Source organism: Pteropus alecto, unplaced genomic scaffold, assembly GCF_000325575.1.
Source record: "Pteropus alecto unplaced genomic scaffold, ASM32557v1 scaffold38, whole genome shotgun sequence".
Classification (NCBI taxonomy): domain Eukaryota; kingdom Metazoa; phylum Chordata; class Mammalia; order Chiroptera; family Pteropodidae; genus Pteropus; species Pteropus alecto.
Genome location: NW_006442512.1, coordinates 3,731,045 through 3,754,186, shown reverse-complemented (window position 1 = coordinate 3,754,186; position 23,142 = coordinate 3,731,045). Strand labels below are relative to the sequence as shown.

The 23,142-nt window shown below is 46.5% G+C and overlaps 2 protein-coding genes and 1 non-coding gene across 4 annotated transcripts in view; 1 reads left to right on the top strand and 2 right to left on the bottom strand.

Annotated features, from left to right (window-relative positions):
- The window catches only part of GRAMD2A (GRAM domain containing 2A), a 28,814-nt gene extending 17,680 nt beyond the window's left edge, over positions 1 to 11,134 (bottom strand). The window contains exon 1 of the mRNA XM_025040379.1: positions 9,930 to 11,134. The gene's annotated coding sequence lies outside the window, so the exon portion shown is untranslated. The remainder of the gene's footprint in view (positions 1 to 9,929) is intronic.
- Positions 11,135 to 11,225: 91 nt separating this feature from the next.
- PKM (pyruvate kinase M1/2) overlaps positions 11,226 to 23,142 on the bottom strand; it is a 26,687-nt gene continuing 14,770 nt past the window's right edge. The window contains exons 4-11 of one of the 2 annotated variants that reach the window (XM_006922661.3): positions 22,071 to 22,202; positions 21,420 to 21,606; positions 20,555 to 20,825; positions 18,873 to 19,023; positions 18,499 to 18,651; positions 14,653 to 14,819; positions 12,640 to 12,821; positions 11,226 to 11,952 (exon numbers count right to left, since the gene is read on the bottom strand). In XM_006922661.3, the coding sequence (XP_006922723.1) occupies positions 11,846 to 11,952; positions 12,640 to 12,821; positions 14,653 to 14,819; positions 18,499 to 18,651; positions 18,873 to 19,023; positions 20,555 to 20,825; positions 21,420 to 21,606; positions 22,071 to 22,202 (1,350 nt within the window). In that variant the 3' untranslated portion in view covers positions 11,226 to 11,845. Of the gene's footprint in view, positions 11,953 to 12,639; positions 12,822 to 14,652; positions 14,820 to 15,201; positions 15,388 to 18,498; positions 18,652 to 18,872; positions 19,024 to 20,554; positions 20,826 to 21,419; positions 21,607 to 22,070; positions 22,203 to 23,142 lie in introns of those variants that run through there. The other variant, XM_025040378.1, reaches the window with a different exon arrangement.
- On the top strand, positions 20,006 to 20,124 carry LOC112471698. The gene has a single exon (XR_003043387.1). It is a non-coding gene; the product is annotated as a 5S ribosomal RNA (ribosomal RNA).

Sequence of the window (23,142 nt, the reverse complement as noted above, 5' to 3'; positions counted from 1 at the left end):
GATAATGTGCAAGTGCAGAGGGAGTATATGACCCTGAAGTTCCACTCCTAGGTATATATCCAAGAGAAATGAAAACATGTCCACATAAAATCTTATACAAAAATGCTCATCATATTATGATAATCATTATTATCATATAGCCAAAAATGTAAACAACTCAAAAACTCATCAACTGATGAATGAATAAACAAAATGTGATATACCTAGACAGTGGACTATAATTCAGCCATAAAAAATATAAAGTACTGACAGATGCTACAACATGAATGACTCTTAAAAACATACTAAGTTAAAGAAGCCAGTTACAAAAGACTACATATTATATGATTCCATGTACAGGAAATATCCAGAATTGTCAAACCCGTAGAGGCATGGGAAGTGGCTGATGCACACAGGGCTTCATTTTGGGGGTGATGAAACCGTTCAGGAATTAGACAGTGATGATGGTTGCACAACTTTGTGAATACACTAAAAGCCACTTAATTGTACACTTTAAAAGGATGAATTTTACATTACGTGAATTACACAGTCGTCCCTTGGTATTGAAAGGGGATTGGTTCCAGGCCCCTCACCTCCCTGAGGATACCAAAATCTGAGGATGCTCAAGTCCCTTATATAAAATGATGTCATATTTGCATATCACCAATATTGGCATACAACTACAGCAAGGTACACCTACACACCACTTCATTCATATGGATTCGGTGTAGTTCTTCCCGCATGGAAAATTCAAGTTTTGCTTTTGGAAGTTTCTGTGATTCCTCCCTCCCAATACATCCCATCCTTGGTTGACTGAATTCAGGGATGTGAAGCTGGAGGATACAGGAAAGCCTACTATACCTCCAGGAGGAGGGAGAGAGAGAGAAGAGAGAAGTGTGGAACCTCAGAAACTACAACACTTACAGACTGTGGGGAGCAGAAAGAAGAGTCGCCAGGGAGGATAGGAGAGAAGGGCCCAAGAGGCAGAAAGAAAACCAGGGCTAGAGGCTGTTGTGAAAGCTGGAGGAGTGTTTCAAAAAAGAAATGGGAGAGCAGTGCAGTTTGCTGAGAGGCCCAGGAGCAGAAGACTGAAATGCAGTCACTAACTTCAGCAACCAGGAGAGGCTGGGAAACTTCAGCCAGGACAATTGTGGAGTGGTAGTGGGCAGGGTATGAACATGGACTGGAGTGCTAAAGGCCTGCTCCTCGTTCCTCCTCCACCAGGCCAGCGACTACATCCCCAGGACGGGCAATGAGGTCAGGCCTCTGAGCACAAGTGAGGTTGCTGCTGAGTACAGCTGGAAACTCGGGTCACTGGCCAGCTCAGCATCACACCAGCCTTAGATCCTGGCTTCCTTTCAGTGAAAAAGCACAGATACTGGAGGATGTGAGAAGAACAAGGGATTGTCTGTTCCTCTCCAGGTTCCCCGAGGGGCTTGTTTGCAGTCTGGGAGGGAGAAGGTGATGTTCTTGCCCGCAGCCTCACCGCCTGGTCCACCCTTCTCCAGCCATCCTTCCCTGACATTCCTCTACCCTTGGGGCCTATCTGTCGAGCCAGGGAACCACAAGTTCATTTTCTGCGCCGCCCAGAGGGCAGCCGCACCCAGAATGCCAGCACTGCACTTAGCCCAGCTCCTCCAGGCGGTGGCCGAGGCGCCAGAGATTCCGCCTGCCCGCCCCCGCCCGTGGGTGGGGACTGGTGGGTCCTCTGGCGTTAAGCGTAAAAGCTGGTGCAGACTTGGGGCCCTGTGGGGAAAGCAGCAGCTGCTCCTGCATCTCCTTGCCTCCCTGCAGAGTGAGCCCGCGCCCCTCTTGGATCCGTGTCCAGCTCCAAACCCCGCGGCTGGCAGAGATTTGGGACACACCAAACAGGGCCCGGCTCTGCGCCCTCTTGCAGGCTCCACCAAGCTGTGCAGCAGCTAAGGGTTCAGATTCTTGAGCGATGACCTAGTTTTAAGGAGCTTGCTGGGTCCTGGGCCCTCTTCCTCCGGGAAGAACCCCGGATTGTCAAAATTGTGGAAATCCCCTAGGAACGTCTGCTCTTGCCACCATTATTCAACATTATTCTGAAGGTTTTAGTCATTGCACAAAGACAAGAAAAAGAAATAAAAGGTTTATATATTTAAAAGCTGCTTATTATTTGAAAGGTGGTAAGATAAACTACCCAGAGGACATATAATCAACTGAAAAAAAAAAACCATAAGAAAATGGCCCAGATATTTTTGTATTTGGGCACTGGGCTAGACAGGGCTGTGATTGGGATAGACACATAATGAACTCTTATGGAGTTAATTATTATAATAGTCGTTACAAGATCAACATAAAAATCAGTAGTTTCTCTGTAGACCAACAGCAATCAACGGTTATAAAATATATTTGGGGAAATGATTCTGATCATATGCCAACAACACATATAAGATACCCAAAAATGAACTTTTAAAATGCAAAAAATATATAAGAAAACCATAAACATTTTTAAAATGACATAAAAGGAGACTTGAATAAATGGAGAGATAAACTCTGTTCTTGAGTGAAAGATTCAAAGTTTTAAAGAAGCAAATTTATCTCAAATTTAATGCAAGAGCTTTGCCCTATCAGATGTCAGAACAAACAACGAAGCTAGAGCAATTAAAATAACACAGTATTTACTGGTTTAGGAAGATTAATAGAATGATAGAACATTAGAGGGAGTCCTGAATATGATCTATGGGTATCTAGAATTTAGTATACAATTAAGAAGGTATTTCAAATAAGTAAGAGAAGAATGGTTTGTCCAATAAATGGTATTGGGGCAACTGGCTACCTCACACCATTCACAAAAATAAATTCCAGGTAGATTAAACATTCAAATATTTTCTAAATCAATAAAGAACCACAATAAAATGGAGAATACTTAAATATCAAGAAAGTTCTTTCTAAACAAGATATAAAACCCAGAACACATAAAAAAAATATTTAATCACAAAAAATTAAAAACCTTTATATATCAAAATTTAAACTGATGAAGGATTAGTATTTTAACATATAATGAGTGCATCCAAGTCAATAAGAAAAAGGTAAACAATCTAATAGAAAAGTGAGTAAAGAATATGAACAGGCAAGTCACAAAAGAAGAAATCTCTAACCTATTTTGTTGGTAAACATTTAAAAAAGTATAGTGCTCAATATTACTAAGAATGTGGAAAATAATCATTCTTTAGCCCCCATGATGAGACTGAAAACTGAGTTAACTTTTTTGACATATATCAAATGCCTTAAGAAATGCAAATCTTTTGACCCAACAACTCCATTTAACAGAACTAGGTATAAGAAAATGATTGAACAAGTAGGCAAAAATGTATATTTATATGGCTAACAATTATGGGGAAAAGTGGAAATACCAAAATAATATTTTATCAATATAATAGATTCCTATGCAATTGACTAAAAGAATAAATATAGTAGCATGTACTAATACGGAAAAAAGCCCATGTTCTTTAGTGAAAAGTAGGTACAGATTAGTTACTATGATATAGTCCATTTATAAAATTTAAAAGCATCTTCACTTAAGGGTATACATCAAACAACAATGATTATATCTCAGGGAGAATTATGGGGTGATTGTCACTTTTATCATTTCTGTTTTGTTTGAAATTATTATAACAAGCATACAATCCTTTTAAAATCAGCAAAAAAAAATATTTTAAAATAAAAAAGTAGAAATGATATCTTTTTTTACTTATTAAATTTCAAAGGCTTTAAAGTTTAATAATATCTACTGTTGATCAACATGTTGGTGAATGGGCAGTCTCACACTACTGTGTGTAAGGCAGTGTGAGAAGATTACATACATTTTACATGTAGATACCCATTAGACTGATAAATTCCACTTCTAATAACTTATTCTAAGGAAATGAATAGACACAAATTTAAATGTATAAGAATGTTCACTGAAGTGTAGTTAGAAGAGAAAAAAACAATAGAGCATGAACAAATTATGGTTTATTCATAGGCTGGAAGGCTATATGACTATTAAAATGGTATTTATCAAGTTATTTATTAAAAATTATTAAAAATAAGTCTATATTAACATGGAAGGATATAATACTGGAAAAAGCATTATATAGAATAGTATGCATAATAAAGTAAAATACGTGGGAAGAATGTTCACCAAAATTCTAACAATATTTTTCTCCATGACTTGGGATTTCAAGTGTTTTTTATTTTCTTCTTTATACTTTTCTGTACGCTTTGCTTGAATTTTATGATCACAATATACAAACTATTTTCATTTGGCGAAAACAATTAAAAGGGAGGAGAAGCATGTGGCAAGAAAAAAACTTGTTCCCAGGGCACAGCAATATTAACTAATAAATGCCTCTGAAATTCCAAATTCCTAAAACCTCATTCTTCTTACATGGAAATCTTCAGAATCCAACAGAAAAAGAAATCTTGATTTTAAAAATGAACTCAGCCAAATCCTCACGTGTGATAAAAATTGCACAAAACTAAACATAATCCAACAGAAAAAGAAATCTTGATTTTAAAAATAAACTCAGCCAAATCCTCACATGTGATAAAAATTGCACAAAACTAAACATATACACACACACACAAATGAGTACATGTAAAACTGGTAAAATTTGAACAAGATCCACACACACACACACAAATGAGTGCATGTAAAACTGGTAAAATTTGAACAAGATTGATGAATTATATCAATATCAATTTTCTGGTTGTGCTATTGTCAAACAGGATGTTACCAATGGAAGAAATTGGGTGAAAGGTACATGATTATTTCATACAGTTGCACGGGATTCTACAATTATCTCAATATAAAAAGTTTATTTTTATAGAAGCAAATTTGAATATGTACCTTGAAAAGGAAAACAGGTCAAGTTTTTCTTAGAGCCATGACTGAATTTTCAGAGAGTCCTGGTCTGAGATCCTGAAAGCTGGAGGCAATGCATGGAAACTAACTTTTGGTGAGTACCTACTGTGTATCAGGTCATTACACAGCCTGAGAACCTTTAAGTGGGCCAGATATGACTGTTTTATAGATAAAGAAAGGGATGCTCAGAGCTGGTAGTAGCTCAGCATTAACTAAGGTTTTAAATCTAGGTCTTTCTGAAAGCTCAGGCCCTTCCTGTTATTATATCACAATGACTACATCTGAGAATGACTGAAAGGAAAAAAAAATTTGTTTAGTGTTATCCACATCAAGGAACTTGGTGTAAGGAAATAAATATTTGAGTGAGTGAAAAAGTGGAGTATCAATTAGGCACACAGAATTTCAAAATACGTGCCTACATGTGAATATCACCCATCACGTATATTACCGCAGCCCTGATTATTAGAAAGTTCTTTCCAACACTCCAATGGACCTCACTCTATCTAGTGATCTTTCACCAAGGACCGAACCTTTGTCATCATGTTCCTTCCTTGATAGAACTAAATCTCCATTGTTGGTGTGACCAGTACAGAGTTTGGGCCGTGGCCATTCCTAAACTCTCTTCTCCTGGGCCTTGCAAGGTCTATTAACTTTCCCACTGCCGCTTTTATGTGGGACCAACTGGTCATTTCCAGTCCTCCCAAGTCCTCTTCCATCTTTTTGGACTCCAGTTGACAGTCTAATGGACCCTGGAGTCCAGGCGAGAGTTGCAGGATGGGTCTGTGAACTCCTGGAATTTGGGGCTAAATTATTGTGTCTGAACAAAGGTGAACATTTCTGGAAGGAGAGCATCTCACTTTTATTAGGTTTTTAAATGTAGCCTATGACTCCCCAAATGATAGGAAATACAACTTTAATTTGATCAGCAACAAAACGAATTTAAAACATAAACTCTAATGCTGATTAATTTAAAAATAAACATTCAGCTAACAATAAATCTTGGTGCTTAGATTGTGTTCTCTAAATACTATTTTCCACTAAAAGGAACCAGTACTCCTTGGAGAAATGGCTGATTTAGATTTGGGGTAGGAAATGCACAAATAGGCATAAAATATTTAATCATACCAGAAAGCAAGGAAACCATGGCACAAGGACTCAATAAGAACAATGTCTACAATGGACTGAAACACATCAAATCTATTTAAATCCATTAGAGTATAATAATAGAAAAAAGACTCTTTGGTTACCTTTGGCGGATACTAGGGATCCATCTCATTATTTTGAAAACTTGTAAATAAAAGGAAAGAGTTAGTTTTTAATTCTGCCTTTCTAATACTAGCTGTACCTCATGGTAACCAAATAGTTGAAGAGGGGACATTTCTTTTCATAGGAAGATTCAAACTAATAAACGATGAGTGATAGAATTAGGGTAATACCGTTTCGTGATCCCTCCCTAATGAAACAATGAGTCTAATTGAAATAATCACCAATGGCTGCTACCATCCTCTAAAGACAAATAACCAGACCTTATGTGCTTCCTCAAGTGCTCAATACCTCTTGAAGCTGAGCAACTTCTAGATCCAACTCTCTATTTATAGGAAATATAGGAGTCAGAGGAATATTTTAAACAACATCGATGAACTAGAAAAAGATATAGGAAAAATAAATGTGTTTCTTCAACAAATGATTTGCAACAACAAAGAAATAGAAGGAGAACCTATAGATTACAAGAGATTACAGAGATATAGCTATATGGATTCAGTGTGTCAAGTAACTGTAAAACCTCATTTAGATCCTTACTAAAATAAATTAATGGTACAAAAACATTTATGAGATGATGGGGGAACTTTAAATGCTGACTAGATATCTGATGATTTTAAAAAGTTACTGTTATTTTTTTCAGATATGAAAATGGTATTGTAGTTATATTTTTAAAAAATAAACATTTTTCAACTTGTTTGGTAATCAAGGAAGCCCAGCATGAATGAATATCAATTCTGAAGTACTGTCGCTGGTTTATTTTAAAATTTTGGGTCATCCTTACAAAGTCCAAATTCGAAAATTATTTTAAAATAGCGTTTTGTGTGGCCCTGATGATTATGGGCAAGTTTCAAATAATTTGATTAATGTTAACACGTATCAGAAATATTTAATTTTCTTTTCTATGGGAGAGATAGAAAAACATTCTTATAACCGGTCACAGTTGTTTGCTAAGGCATACCACCCATGCTGGTGCTCTGACCTTGAATTAGAGAAAAAAGGGACACCAACAGTCAAAATCCAGTATCAATCCAGTAGGATTTTGACAATTATTTAATATATACCAATGATATGACATGTCAACATGTTAGAAGGAAAAGCAATTCATGTTTGATTTAAACTAATTCTTTATGTGCTTTTTACTTCATGTTAAAAAAAAATAGTGCCAGCCAAGAACTTATGTCTATTTAAAAAACTAACATTGTGATTTTATAGTGGATTTTAAACATCACCTGAGGAGCACAATAATTTAAACATCACCTGAGGAACACAATAATTTAAGACAAGGACTTAAAGGTTGGTTCAACTTCCACAGGTTATAAAAACACACCAGTCCTAAATTATGACCAGGTATTTCTAGACTAATAAAAATGTGCAGTTGTGGTGGGGCGAAAGGAGGAACCAGCTTGCCCAGTAGAGGCTTATACTCTGGAGAATGATGCCTTCCTTCGTTCGGCATCAGTGCTGTAGCAGAAAAGTCCTCCTTGGGGAGGCAGTTCCTTCTGAATTACATAGGAAGCTCCATGCCCAGGGGCTTCTGCCCTCCCCCTCCTCCCCCTTTTCCTACATTAGTAAATAGCTGGAGAATTAATCAAAGCTTCAAAGGCTGGTAATAACAGGTGGTGACAGATCGATGCCCTGCAGCCCAGGTGAACAGCAGAACAGTGGCCAAGATGGACTTCAAGCCAAAGAATGATTTTCACTTCTCAGGAAAGGAGAAAAACAAATGATTTTCTGGTGTCTAGACTCAGATACTAGACACCAAGGTGGAATGCTGAACTGTTCTCAACTTCATGGACTTTCCATTAGTAGACATGGCAAAGAAGAAATGATGTAAAGAAATAGAATACCTTTGGAAATTTAGGGAAACAGGCTAGATAGCAGAATCACTGAATGGCCACATGGAAAGAGCTTTAGGCTAGGGGCCTACAGTCTAATCGCCTTACCTTATGATAGCAAAGCAGGCCCAGACAGGTGACCTGATTTGTCCCCAAGGCACAGCAAAACAGGAACAGCAAGAGGCTGCAAATTCACTTCTGATTCCCAGAGCAAGGCTCTTCACACTAGTCTGATAAATATGGTATGTGGCATTTAAGGGCCAAAGCCATGGCTTAACCAGGTTAAGGACTGGGAGGAGCCACCCAAGCAGGCCCCTGGAAGAGCTTCAGGGAGGCTGGCTGTTATAAAAAGGCATCTTGAGTACCACCGACCTCAACCTCAGGGGGCAGGCATCCCAGGTGGGTGAATTGACACACAGGTCTTTTTAGTCTGTACCAAGGCTTAGAGGATTCGCTTAAGTCCAAACATTTGAAAGCAACCACTAACATCAAGACACGGATAGGACCTGGGCTGTCCCCTTTAGGCTATTCGGAACATTCTCCCAAAGGCAAGTCAAGAAGGAGAACTTTGATTTGGCCTCAGCAGAAACTCCCCTGGAAGCTCGGCATCAGCCTCTGTCAACTTCGCCCTCTTGACTGCCCATTTGCTCCAGAGATGCTCACTACTTAACTGGCCCTGTCATACTGAGAGGGTCTACCAGCATGGACTGGACTGGATTCCAGCAAGCATGATCAGAGGAATGTGGAGTCCCCTCTCACTGCAGGATGTGAGGGACACCCTCTACCCATCTCTCCCTGTAACCTTGGAAGTCTTTGCTCTCAAAGGAGCTGGACCTCAAAGCCAGTTGTAGGTGCACAAATACATCACAAATGGCCAAGGCACTCTCTCTCATTCCCTAGGAGCCCCATGCCTGCAAGGATGGCACCCTTAAACAGTCATGCAGGGGTGGGGGGTGGGGGAGTAGGGGGAAAAGCAAAGAACAAATGACCGCTGGGTAAGACCCCACTGGGCAGAGAGAGGCCCAAAGCATTCTGCCAGTTCCACATACCTGTGAGGAGTGGGCACAGCATTCACATATTTACCCCATGTGCCCCAGGACTAGCTGGCCAAGGGTGCCAGGCCTCCCTCCAGAGCTCAGACTGTGGGGTCAGGGACCTGGGCAAGGGCAGGAACTTAGGGCCTTATCCACTGGCTCTGTCTTCCCCAAATAATTCCACTCCCCAGGGCCCCAAGACCTAAAAGGACAGAGGCCACAATTCTTGATGCCACCTGACACACCACCTCCCTCCTGCCCTGCCTCTTTGCCCCTTCCCCAGCTGCAAGAACTTTCTATCCTCCCAGGGCGACTTTGGATCAGATCTTGAGGCTGAGAGACCGGCCCCAGCCCGCCCAACCGGGACGGGCCTGATGAACGGGTGCGGCCGAGTCGTGCCGGGACAGCTCCACTCTGTCCCCGGGGCCGCCTCGGGCCGCTACAATTGCAGACCCGGCGGGAAGGAGAGGCTGATACTGTACACCGCCCCCACCCCCACCCCCGGGGGTCAGTAAGGAAGCGCCAGCCTTTGTGGGCGGGGGGACAGTCAGGACTGGTGGCGATGTGGCTGAAGAATGAATGAATGAACACGTGAATGAATGAACAGCGACAGTGGAGAGGGATGGGGGATGGACCACTGGAGGCGTCCCAAGGAGGGTACCCTGCGTCGCTCTTATGCCGCCGGATGTCCCTCATCCCAAGGTCCGGACACCTCTTGCGGAGCGCAGACAGCCGGGATAACGTGCCCGGCGGTGAACACCCCACAACCCCCGAGGCGCCCCCAGCTGGCGCGGCGCAGCTCTGGAGCCCAGCCCGCATTCCGGCGGCGGGGAAGTGCCTGCATCCCAGGCAGTAGGCGCCCGGGCTCAGCAGGCCCCGCCCCGCCCCGCCCCTCGCCCCAGCCTGGGGGTTCCGGAGTCCCGCCTGCGGGCCGCAGACCCTTACCTGCTCGCCTCCGCGGCCTTGCCCCTGCTCAGAGCGGTCATCGCTACGCGTTCAGCTAGCGCCGGGGACCCAGGGGCGGGGCTTAGTGCCGGCCCGCCCCCACCCGCCCTGAGGGTCCGCCTCCTCCCGCCTATTGGCTGCCCGTGTGGGACGGGCCCTGTCTATTGGCCGGCCCTGCCCCTCTCCAGGCACAGGTGGGGCCCATGCGAAGTGCGGATCCCACCGCTCCTTCTTCCAGACTGGAAAGTCTGGACCAAGGCCAGGGTCGGGGCCGTAACTCCTGATACAGCAAGGTCCCAGCCCCTCCGCGTTCTTCGTCAGCCTTTCTAGTCTTGGAGCTTGGTGCTCTGCAGCAATCGACTCCTGCCCTCCAAACCCTCTCAACACTGAACCCCGGGGGTGCTTTCGATTTCCCTCCACACCAATCAGTAGTAGGGACATGAGTGGGGAACACCAGAGGGGATGTTAAACGTGAAAGTCGGGCAGCTGTGGTGCCCTTTTTCCAGAGTTGGAAAGTTGTTTCCTAAGTAAAATGCTTTTGAGTCTGGACTGAAAATGGCCAGGGACTTGAGTGGGGAAACACAAGCGGAAGGGCTGAGATTGGTGGAGGTGTGACAAAGAACTAGGCCTTGAGAGTGGGACCAAACTCGAGTCATCCCAACTTTCCAACCCTAGGGGCCCCCTTACTGATCCTCACCAGGTAGGGCTTGGTCCGTGGGAGTTATCAGAAGAGGGTGAAGTTGCAAGCCAGATTTGATTCCATTTCCATTCCCCTCCCACCTCCTTGACCCAGCTATTATCACAGAGGAGGGCACCAGCACATAGAAGGGGCACAAAGCCCAAGTCTACAATTGTCTGGGAAGTGGGGGAAGGAACTGGTCTCAGGAACCAGGATCTCATCCCACAGCAACCTTAGGAGCCATTACTGCATGAAGACCTGAGGGAAGGGCAGGGCAAAGGCCACTTCACTCCCGGTTTACCTACCAGAGCAGGAGGGAGGGGCCCCCCTCCCGTCATTGCCCTCTCATCTTTTGTTCAAATGTGTCATTAAAACTTCCCCAGCGGCTGGAGCTTTTACAGATAAAGCCACCACGCCACACCAGAGTAATGAAGGAGATAACCAGTCTCCATGGTCAACTACTGCTTTCCCGACACCTCTGCATCCTGGAGATGGACAGGATAGCAAGTGGCCTGAGCTGCTACGCAGGAGCCCCCCAGCTCTTTGCCATTTTCACCCTACTCAAAGAGCAGGGCTCATACTCCCTTCTCCCCCATCAGAAAAAGAGAGGCAACAGATGCTTCAACTGCTATTTATTGACATACAGGTAGGCTCTATAGCAACAGGCCTGGAGGTGGCTGCAGTAGTAGGGAAAATGAAGTTGGAGGGGTGAAGTGTTTGTCTGCAGCAATAGCTGAGTGGAGTGTAGGAACAGAAGTGCACAGTGCACAAGGTGGGAGTGAAGGAGGCTGAGGGGGTTGGAGAAGAAAGTAAAGGCCAGGGCCAGACTCTACTAAACTGGAACCACTGCCTCACACCCAAAGGCTCCTCTCTTGCTGGCTGTCTACTGACTCCAGGCCAGGCTTGAGGGTTCTGAGTACCCGTTTCTACAGGAACTGAATGGACTGTGCAAAGGAAAAGCAGGAGCTGCTGCCCTCTGTGTTAAGCTCTGGGGCCTCCAGTCCTGCACCCCTGCTTCTCTCTTGCTTAGGTGAAGCCATAGCCTGGCTCTGGAGTACCTCACCTGAGCAGGGTCTTAAAAACAGCCATGTTTCATAGAAGCATTAATCTTCTCTGGTGTCCCAACCCACCAGTGACGCACTACAGCCACAAGTGAGCACTATAAGCATTGCTGGTCTAAAGGATGGTTTTGGGGAAAGGGACGGGACAGGGGCTGGAGGAGGTGCTCTGAAGCCCATCATGGCACAGGTACTACACGCATGGTATTAGTGAAGCCGGAACCAGGGCGCCAGCCAGTCAGCACGATGACCACATCTCCCTTCTTGAAGAAGCCTCGAGCCTTTCCTGGAGGAAGAGAAGATGTGGGTGCGTAAATGTCAAGTCAGGCTGGTATGAACTTGGGACATTGTCCCATAGCCAGACAATAAGCAGAGCTGGCTGATCATTACTTCTTTATATCACAAGGTGGCGCCAGCCTCACAGCCCAAATGAAGGGGATGAGGGAGGCTCATTTCCTTAACACTAATATGGCAGAGCTGTTAGGGACCTTTGGACATCATTCATTTTATAGTCTAGAGGGTAGAGAGCCTTGCCCAAGGTCAGAGCTAGCTGCTTCCTCTCATCCTATGGCAGCCTATACATATATAGGGACAAAGGCCGCATCAGTACATAATCTGTGTGTGTGCCACCCCACAGTGCAGGACTTTGGCCAATTTCATAAAAACCTTGGTAATGAGCAGATGCCAAAGAATGGACGACCCTGATTATCTAGGATCCTTTGCTTTGGGCCCTAGACTGGATGAGTGTGGCGAGAACTGGGCTGCTCATCCCCACAACTCAAAGGTCCCTCCTTCCCTCCTGAGCTCGGCTCAAGACTTGATGGAAGGGGATGCAGGAGTCCCAGTGGGGGCAGCCAGGGCTCTTGTACCCTAAGGCGTAGATGTTCCCCTTTTCATAAGATCCCTGAAAGCCCAGTGCTCAACCACCCGCCTCCAACCCTCCAGGCTCTACCCCATGCTCCCAGGCACGTACCAACATTCATGGCCAAATTGACCCGGAGGTCCACGTCCTCCGCCCAGGCCTCCTGCACTGGGTCCTTACACACCACAGGGAAAATGCCACGGTACAGGTGGGCCTGGCGAGCTGTCTGGTGATTCCGGGTCACAGCAATGATGGGGGCACGGGGGCGGTATCTGGCCACCTGGTGAGCAGACCTGAGATAGGATGGGGGACAGGCAGAAGAGACCATTAAACAGTGTCCCAGGAGCCTCCCAGAGCCTTCAGCAACAGCTCACCCTCTAATCCAACTTATTATGCATGCCTGAGGCTCTGACCATTTCAATATCCGCTCCCTGGCCCCCCACTGTGGGAGTGGGGAGCTGCTCCTACAGCTAGGGCAGTCCCTCTTTTCATATCCTCCACAGCACATAACTTTCCTTCGTAGCTATGTGACCTCATTGCCCTCCACCCCTCCCCACAGGCCAGGGCCCCAGGATCCTACTAACTCAGCATGGTCAGCCTCACGCACTTTCCCCACATGGCCCTTAACTGGCAGAATCCCCTCTGAAATTTTCCATTCTGGCACAGCAACACAGCCCTGGTCCAACCTCACCAGCACCCACTCCTCCCTGCTGCCAGCAACAGCTACAAGCCAAGCAGCATGTGAACAGCACTTGACTCTCGACATCTGCAAAGAACAGGAATAGTCTACCAACCCCCTTGGGAATCTATAACCCAAGGCTTCCCAGCTGCCGGGCCCTCTCCCCAGCACTGGGGCCCCCAGGTCCCTGAAAGAGGCCCAGCAACTGAGCTCTAGAGACCAAGTCATATCTGAGAATCTAATGAGGCTTAGAAATCTGGGTGCTACCCAGGAGGCAAGACCAGATGGAAGTGCTAGTGTGGGAAGCTCTGCCTGTGAAGGCCCCTCTGGAAGATAAGGGACTCTTTTGAAGCCCCAATATCAGGCGCTTCCTTGAACACTGACACAGTATACTTGTAGTTGCAGATGTGTCTCAGGAGCTGGGGAAGAGTGTACAGGAGGGACTGCCCCAGAATGTAAGCTATGAGGACACTCAATAGGTGCCAAGGAAACAAGCCATGTCACATAAGAGAATGCCCTGCTTAAGGCCTGGGCTTCCATACAAGACTTTCAGAGGGAAGCAGTTGCTGAAGTCAGGACCAGCCGAGAGTGAAACCCCAGAAGAGTGGAGCTAAAAATAGCCAGATAGCAAAGGTTGGGCCTTTTCATAAAGGTCAACCCTAATGGTTACAGCTGTTTATCCTGAGCTGTCTCCTGAGGAAATGTGCTCAGATCTTATCTCTATGCAGCTGCACCTGCTGCTCCTTGGTGCATGGGACTGCTTGTCTGCCTCTCCTCCAGGAAACCCTAGCTGCCCTGTGGGCAAGGGATGAGGAACACATGCCCAGGCTGTGGGAGTGAAGGATGATAACTCAAAGTCCAGGACCGGGAAAGGATTCCATGTCCAAGGCCAAACACAAGCCTCGACTTGGCTGCATGGCGCCAGAGTGCCAGCAAGGCAACATGATGAGCTTCCTGGTCCACAATCCACTCATTTTCAGGGCTCAGACAGACAGGGGCACATGCCCCAACCAAAGAGCATGTCAGTGAACAGCACTAATTTTCCAACTAAATTTTTAAAGAGCACACAGTAACTGGAATAAGCAAAGCTGGTAGTCTTTCACTATTTTAGAGGACCAGCCTTTAAATGCCAAGTAATCATTTGGAGTCAGTCTGTCGTCATCTAGTTCATCTTGAGGGTGTAAACTTGTTTTGGATCCAAATGGTCCCCCATGCCTTATAAGTGCTGCCCGGAGTCCTTCGGGCCCAGGAAAGGGGTGCTGCTCATTCCTGGATCCTGGCCTGGGGGCTGAAGGAGCTCCTTCCCTGAAGGGTCCAGGTGGCAGGCAGGAGGTCTTACCTTGGCTTAGTGCCATCCTAGCACTGTTCAGTGCACTGCTCCCAGGACCCCCAAGGAAAGGCGCCACCGAGCAGGGCATCCCCAGGGAGCTGCTGCCACCTCCTACCTGCCAGACTTGGTGAGGACGATTATGGCCCCACTGCAGCACTTGAAGGAGGCCTCCACGGCACCCACGGCGGTAGCTTCTGTGGGGTCGCTGGTAATGGGCGCCAGGCGGCGGAGTTCCTCAAATAATTGCAAGTGGTAGATGGCGGCCTCTGCCTCACGGGCAATCTAGGGGAGCAACATCCGTCCAGAGGGACAACAGGGGGACAGTGCTTTGTCAGAGCTGTGTCACAATAGGAGAGGAGGGGTAGTAGGACAGACAGCTGGTGAGAAATGTGTCCCTGAGTGCAAAGGCCAAGAGGAGCCTAATCAATGGAGGTTCTGAGCTGAGCAAAATCAAGACTCAGGAACCAGTCCTTCACCAGGTGCCTGTGACACTATCTGTGCCTACCAATCTGAAGGACCCTTTGGTCCTGTCCTGCCCTGAGCTCCCTGGCTGGCTTCCTGAAGATGAGAAAAGAGGCTCTGGGCCCAGGCCCCAAATGCAAGGCTGGGTTCTGAATGTCTTCTAGAGCAGCTGGAGCAAGAGGCTGGTTATCCTACAGAGTTACCTGCCCTTAGGGCCCTACCTGCCAGACTCCGTCAGAACTATCAAAGCTGCAGCTAAACACTTATAAGAAGCTTCCACGCTGCCCATGGCCATGGCTTCCATGAGGTCTGTGGAGTGACTTGAGCCTCGCACAAGTTCTTCAAACAGCTTGCGATGGAACATGGCTGCCTCAGCCTCACGAGCTATCTGTAAGGTTTAGGGGAGAGGGAAGGCAAGGAAGAAGGAAAAAGGAGGGAAAAAAACAAGAAACAACAACATAGAAAGATAGAATGGGGAATTAATCAGAGAAGAAGGTAACCTTAGGTTAATTGGCTAAATCTGTCCTTCAGGCAGATGCAGAGGCAGCGTGATGCAGGCCTGCTTGGGGATGTGTGCAGAATTTCCAGCATCAACTGCTGTTGCTTGCTTCCCTTCCAACAGAGGGGAAATTGGTTCTTCCACTCTGGGAGGATTTTTTTGATTGGGGGTGGGGGTGGAGGGAGCCAACATGGCAGCAGGCTCTAGCACCTTAGCATGGAAACATGCCCAGGCTGGGCTCACGCCACTCCCTGGCGGGCTTGGCCACGCTGCCTCATGACACAGCTTACGGAAAGGAACAGGCTCTCCTTCTTCACATGGCTGTCTGGTTCTCCAGGGCTTCCTGCCTCACTTCCACACACACATGGAGCACTTAGCTTGGCTTCAGGCATAGGGCTGCTATAAGCCTTTCCTATGGCCTGCCATGAAATGCACTGAGCAGCATTGGAAAGTTGGGGTCAGACAAAGCCAAACCCATGCGGCTTAACTGTGTTCTGAACAGGAGAGTTGAAAACTGGTGAACCTGTGAGGGTATACTGAAGAGCCATGTGGAGACAGATGCCTGTGGAAGCATGCAGGTCAGTTTAACAAAACATCTGATTAAAACCTAATGATTAAAAGGCATGAGAAAGCCACCAAGTTATTTACAGGCCACCTGCTCAGAGAATTAGAAAGAAAATCTAAGCTTTAGAGGATTATAATGCAATTACCAGCATCTTAGAGAATGATGGGCAAGGGAAGAATCAGTAATATCATTAATTTGACAGTATAAGCAGATGTGTGGCAGGATTTACGTGGTTAAAGATTTTTTTTTCTGCAAGAATGGAATACACGCAGCCAAAGGACAGGGGACAGGAACAGGGACTGAACCATACCTGGTACTGCCTAGCCCTTAGGTACAGATCATTAACTGCATCAGTTAGATACAGGAGAAAGCAATAAACAGTTAAAAGGAGAAGCTGTCAGCCAGTGTTAACCAGGGACATGGACAGGAGAGGCCGGCACAACCTGGCCCAGAGCAGAGCCATGCAATCTAAGCCCTGTAGCTCTAAGGTCCATCTGTTACAGGAAAGACTAGGGTATGGAAAAACGAACATGGAAGTGAGAGCCCGGAGCCTGAAGTCCCTGACCCCAGTACAGGCCCCACAGAAGACCTGAGCCGATCTCCCACTAGACAGACAAAGTGCTATGTTGCAGGACAGAACACTGGCTTTAAAGCCAGCAGATCTGGGTTCAAACTCAAGCTCTATTATCAAGTAACCCTCATCTATAAATTGGAGTGACATCTATCTCAAGGAGGTTATGAAGATTACATCAATCTACATGGGAACTTTTTAAATATTTAGTAACAGCAGTGAACATTTAATGTTAATGTCTATAATTAAACATATCCCATCTAATTTATTTTACAGATAAGGCTTTGAAAAGCTAAGTGATTAGCCCAAAGTCATACTAAAGTCCCTACAGTCTTCATGGTTGCCTGGTTCAGTAAATCAGATCAGGGTCACTGTCCCACCTTTGAGGCCACACACCTAAGGCAATTAGAAAGAGGGGCTGTGTGGAGGGACCCATAAATATACTGCAGCCACTCTAGAGGTGACTGGTCCAAGGTCCACTGTCTCCTGGGAGAGAGAAAGCACTTTCCCACCACCAGAGAAGTCATGAGAATGAGCTCAAGGTACTTGAGCACTGGAATAGCAAGCAAGTTTGTCTCACAAACAGGGTGGCATTATCTGCCAGGGCCAGGGTACACAGTCATTCCAGAACAGGATTGGTTCCTATCAATTTCATCGTGGGGAAATCCATGAAGGATGCTGAGGACACCCCAGAAGACATCTTTAGTCAAGATGTCTTGGTTCACCACTAAGAAACTATTAAATTATAAATAACAAGTCTTCTCTAGAGGCCATTTAAGCTTAATAATTGGACACGTAGAAAGTGAAAAGGGAAGATTCTAGTCCAGTGGTTCGTTTTTAGGGGTTGTTTTAAATTTGGGGAAATGCAGAGGAGAGGGTGTCACACAAAGGGCATGGGGTCCTTTGTTGACTGAAAGGGAATAGAAAAGTTAAAAAAAACTTTCAGGATAAGAGACAAGTTCACTGAGCTACATATACATCAACTGCTGACCTAGGACTATTGTGAGAAGTTAATTTGTAGCATGCATTTTCCCAGGTATAAGTAACTCTGACAGCTGATCCTTGTGTTAACTCTTTAATAAGCTCTAGAGCAGGAGCAAGTAGGGCAGAGGAACCCAGCCTCAAGAGACATAGCCCAGCAGAAGAGCCTTGAAAAGTTAGCTCCCTGGAGGAGAAAGAAGCTTCACCTCCAGGACTCCTCTCCAGATGCTCTCAAACTAGGGCCCAGTCAGGACAAGCCGTCCTCCCACCTGTCTTCGATTTATGGACCTGTCACCTGTCACTTATACCCTACTTCTTCATCTGAGTGACTGCATCAGCTCGGCACAACAGGTCCCACTGCAGACACCATGCAAGGTAAGATTGGTCAACTCAGTGCAGGCAACAGCCTCCAGTGCGGGCCCAGAGACCTTTGTTGGGGAGGCACCTGCCTGTGGGACAGGTGGGGAATCAAAATGGAAGCCAAACAATCATGATGGCTGGAAACAGGAGCCCTTGGCTTTTTCCAGAGTAGGACAGGTACTCTGGTCCTCTGGACTGTCCAGAGGAAGAGGTACAAGTATCCCAGTACCTGAGCCAAGGAAAAGAGCCAGTAATGAACTGGGCTACATCTGACGGAGAACGCCTCCAGAACAGAAGGAAATAGAAAAGGGAGTATGGGTGAAGAAGGCAGAACAGGAAAAAAACAAAAGACCCCCCTCCCACCCCGCCCACCCGCAAACACTTCCTCACTCTTGTAACTTGGAGAATAATAAAAGATGTAGGTGCAGAAGACTAAAAGGTGTGGCGGTATACCAGAGCTTGCCTCCACCCGAGCCTGAGCCTGAGCCTGAGCTGGGAGGACAGACAAGCCCTAAAAACTCACCAGGTGCTGCATGCGCACAGCCTCCAGGGGGTAGTCCCCTTTGGCTGTTTCTCCAGACAGCATGATGCAGTCGGCTCCATCTAAAACTGCATTGGCCACATCACTGCCCTCAGCCCGGGTGGGACGGGGCTTCTTGATCATGCTCTCCAGCATCTGGGAGGAGACAGAGCATTAGTGAGACATGGCCTGGGCTATCTTCAGAGATGAATGACTGCAAGCTGACTCCCTGGGCAGTGTGTATGTGCAGAGAGTATGGCTTCGTGTAGCTGCATGGGGAGAAGGGACTATATGTATGTATTTGTGACATGGGGAAAGGGCCATGGGAAGAGACTACGTAGCCTCCAAAAGTTTCCTCTGTGAGTACATGCACATGCCTGCGTGGCACAGATGACAGGCTTCCCAGCTCGGTTGCACCGCCCGATCATCATCTTTTGAGCAAGGAAGACCTTCTCTGCAGGAATTTCAATGCCCAGATCACCACGAGCCACCATGATCCCATCACTGGCTTCCAGGATCTCATCAAACCTGACAGGAGAGGTGGAAAGAGAGAGGTTATATGGAACAGGGGCCACTAGTACAGTGACGCAAAGGAACTTTTCCTGGGATTCTCCGACTTAGCAAGATAGCCACCCATGATGTCACCATGGGTGCATGGAGGTGGTGGGGTGTTCCAGCTATCTTAGTTCCCCAAAGTGGCCCAACAGTACAGCCTGCGAGGTTTCTTCAGCACTAGTATGGATATTTCATTGGGGAGCAAGGGAGGGGATGAGGTCTCCTCCCAAGCCCCACACACCTATTTCTTCTCCATCTGCATTTCATGAGAGCCTTCCCGAGGTCTTTGCCATCTCTACTCAACACTTCCAGAGCAAAAAGGGAACCTACGGCTTGCTGACAGCTCCCAAAACAAAGGTCCACGGCCTCTTCCAGCCAAGGACACTTGAGGGCTGCTTCTTGAGGCAGCCCTCTCCAACTGCAGAAGGCAAAAGGACACATGGCTCTGCCTGGCCTGAGGCCAAGGTCAGCCTGAGCCTGAGCCTCGGCTGGGCTTATCAGGACAGCTGGGCTTATCAGGACGGCTTATCAGGACCACCCCAAACTACCTGACACAAAAAGCCAAGGTCACAACAGTAAGTGGGGCTGCTCTTCCTTCCCTCCTAAAGCAATGCCAATCGTCCCAAGTAGGTCTAGGGTTTTAGCTGCGCTGAGTTGTTTTCTAGTAGGGAGCCAATGAGGAACAGATGTCACCGAGTTGGCCACGTCATTTGGCTCTAATGAGTGAGCACTGGGGAGGTGGTAAAGCTAAGCTGGGACGATCTAAGCCTGGAGGAGAATCGCATGCTCTCCTCTGGGAAGCTGATACCATGCCAGAGCTAGCCTGCTCATCAAGCCAGCTGCTTTCTAAGTGAAGACTAGGAGGCCATAACCCTCAGCGTTAACACCAGGCCCCGAGTTTGCACATGGCTCCCTAGTGAAAGGCCAAAAAGAGCCCTTTTTAAAAAGCTGGCTAGTCCACGGCCATGCCACCCTGAATGTGCCTGATCTCTTCTGATCTCAGAAACTAAGCAGGGTCGGGCCTGGTTAGTACTTGGATGGGAGACCACGTAGGAAGACCAGGTGCTGTAGGTGTAAAATAAAAAATAAAAAGCTGGCTGCCTTTCCTCTCGGTGGCAGTGCTACCAGCAAACACAGGTAGTGCTCTGATTAGGAGCCCAGCAGTGGCTCCTGACCCTGAGAGCAGTGACCCTGTTCCTCTCCAAGGTTGGCCTCTGAGCGTCTGGAACAATGTCAAGATGCTGGCACCTCAAACACATGAGATGCTTCTTTTTAAATAGCAATGCCTTCCACAACAGGAAAGGAAAGGACAAGGCAGGAAGCTGCTTTTTAAATGCTACTTGCTACTTCTCCCCTCCCTTAGGATATTCTGGTTCGGTGGGTCTGGAACAGGCTCAGGAGTCTGCATTCTGATGCACAGGCAGCCAGGTACTCAATAGGATACATGTGGCTCTTCAGAGAGCTGGGCAGGGGCTGAAGGAAGCAGGGTACAGGGGGCACTTACCGCCGCACTCCCTCGTGATTCTCGATTTTGCTGATTATCTTGATGTTCTTTCCTTTTTCTCCCAGGACCTTCCTGACTTCGTGGACATCTGATGCCTTGCGGATGAAAGACGCGAACACCATATCTACATCCTGCTCCACCCCAAACTTCAGATCCTGGATGTCCTTTTCTGACACAGCAGGCAGGTCCACAGCAGCCCCAGGGAGGTTCACGCCCTTCTTGCTGCCCAAGGAGCCACCATTCTCCACCTCCGTCACCAGGAAGTTGGCACCTATGCGAAATGGAGTAGGTGGGGAGGCAAAGCACAAAGAAGGCACATGTCCTCAACAGGAAAGGAAGAGGGGCGAGGCGGGAAGCCACCTGCCTCTCTCCCCACTATACTGACTGGGGATGCAGCACATCATGGGTGCTGCAGACATGCTGCCGGAGTTCAAATGCCAATTTCACTAACTGTGTAACCTTGGGCAAGTCAATTAACTTTTCCATACCTCAGTTTCCTCCCCTGTTAAACAGGGATAATACCTACTCATAAGGTTGTTTTTAAACTTAAACAAATTATCATATAAGATGCTTAGAATAGTGCCTGGCACTTAAATATGAGCTATCATTCCCAGACATGCTAGAGTCCAGTACAGATCATACTAAGAGACAAAGGAAGAAAACAGAGAGGCCAAAGTAGTGAGGATGAATAAAAAAAAATCTTATCATATGCCCCCCAAGAGCATGATTAAGCAGGACTGAAGTCTGTTTTAGAGGATAAGGAGTCACAAAAGGAACACAGATGTAATCTTGCTGCCATTCAAACAAGCTTCCTCTCTTCCTCATGTCTAGGAAATTTAGAGATGAGAGCCGGTTTTAGACATACCTTTCTCCTTCACCTGCAGAGAAATAAGCCCATCGTCCACATAGATCTTGCTGCCCACTTCTACCACCTTGCAAATGTTCTTGTAGTCCAGCCACAGAGTGTTCTCATCACACTTTTCCATGTAGGCATTATCCAGAGTGATCTTGAGAGTGGCTCCTTTCTTCAGTTCCACCTCCGCGGTGCCACTCTACAAAGAGAGTAAGCCATGGGTCCTAACTGCAGAAGCCAGGCCCTCCTGGCAGGAAAAGAAATGCTTTCCTCCAGGGGAATAATGCTCAAATCTCAGTTAGAAGTAACAATAAATCCTTTTCCTTTGGGAATAAATGATCAGATTGTCTAATTCAGTATATTTCAAGGAAATAACCCAAGAAAAACCTACTATGTTTTAGCTATGCTATTTAATGACAGGGGAAGAGCCAAATTGCTCCATAAAGGTAGAGAAATTTGAAAGTAGTTTTAAAAAAGTTTCCCTTTTGGTAGTTTCTTAAATAGATTAAAACAACATTTTTTGTGTGTGTGTGATGAATAAAACTCTCATTTACAGACCTAAACTCTGAGGAACATGGCTTCTGCAGGGCAGAGATTGCTGAGGACATCTCTGGGGCCCCTGCCTCCTGCACCTTCCCTCTCACTTCTCCCCAGGATACTCACGCCCTTGATGAGCCCAGTTCGGATCTCGGGTCCTTTAGTATCCAGGGCCACAGCCACTGGCCGGTAGAGAATGGGATCAGAAGCAAAGCTTTCTGTTGCTGCACGCACGTTCTTGATGGTCTCTGCATGGTACTGGGGGGCAGGAGAGAAGATGATAAGCGTCCTCCCAGACACTAGGACCTAGCACCGGGCTGAAGCTGACCACTCACAAGACCTGCGGATGTTCTAGACCTCCACCACCATCTAGTCTCAGTGCCATCCATGCACTGAGAACCTTCTACCTGCTTGTCTCAATTTCCTTGGCTTCCACACACTTCAACCACAACACTAACTCACTCTGAGGGAAAACCCCCTAAAATTTTCAGAGTACTGCCACCAAACACCATTAAAGGTATAAGTGTAAACATGTCAACATAAAAGAAGCCTGTGTCCCTTCAGCTCTTCTCTTTCTCCCAGGACTCATCAAATTAAAAAAAAACGCCCAGGCTTGTGTTGCGACAACGCTGGTCTGGCAATCAGTGTCGGATGCTGATAAATTTGGTAATTCTGAATTTTTCTCTATTGATTTCAGCTACAATTCAAACTCAGGGCTGTTTACTTAAGCTAACAGTGGCCCAAGCTAAATAAGCAGTGGCCCAGTGCCAAGGTCACGCAGGCCTGTTTTCACAATTACCTTCCAGAGTCTGATTAGAGATGGAGGTGGAACAGGGCAAAGTGGGAGTACGCTTTTCTCTGAACCAACTGCCCTCTGCTATTACTCACTTGCAATAAATCCTGACTTTAATCTTCTCAAGCCCTTTCTCTTTTTCCATTTCCCATTACAATTCAATTCAAAGCCAAGATGCCAAAAGTTCTTAACTAGTATAATCAGTATGACACTGCTGATAACAGAGGCACCCTATATTCAGCACTTTGCAGACCATGTCCTTTTTAACCATCCACTAGAACAGCACCTGCAGTAGGAGCCTGGAAGGGAGCTAAACCAGAGATTAATCTATAAGCATGGTGTTGCCTGAAGCTTATGTCTGAAAATCCTCAAGTTCTAATTCAGGAATACTCTATGAGGACCACT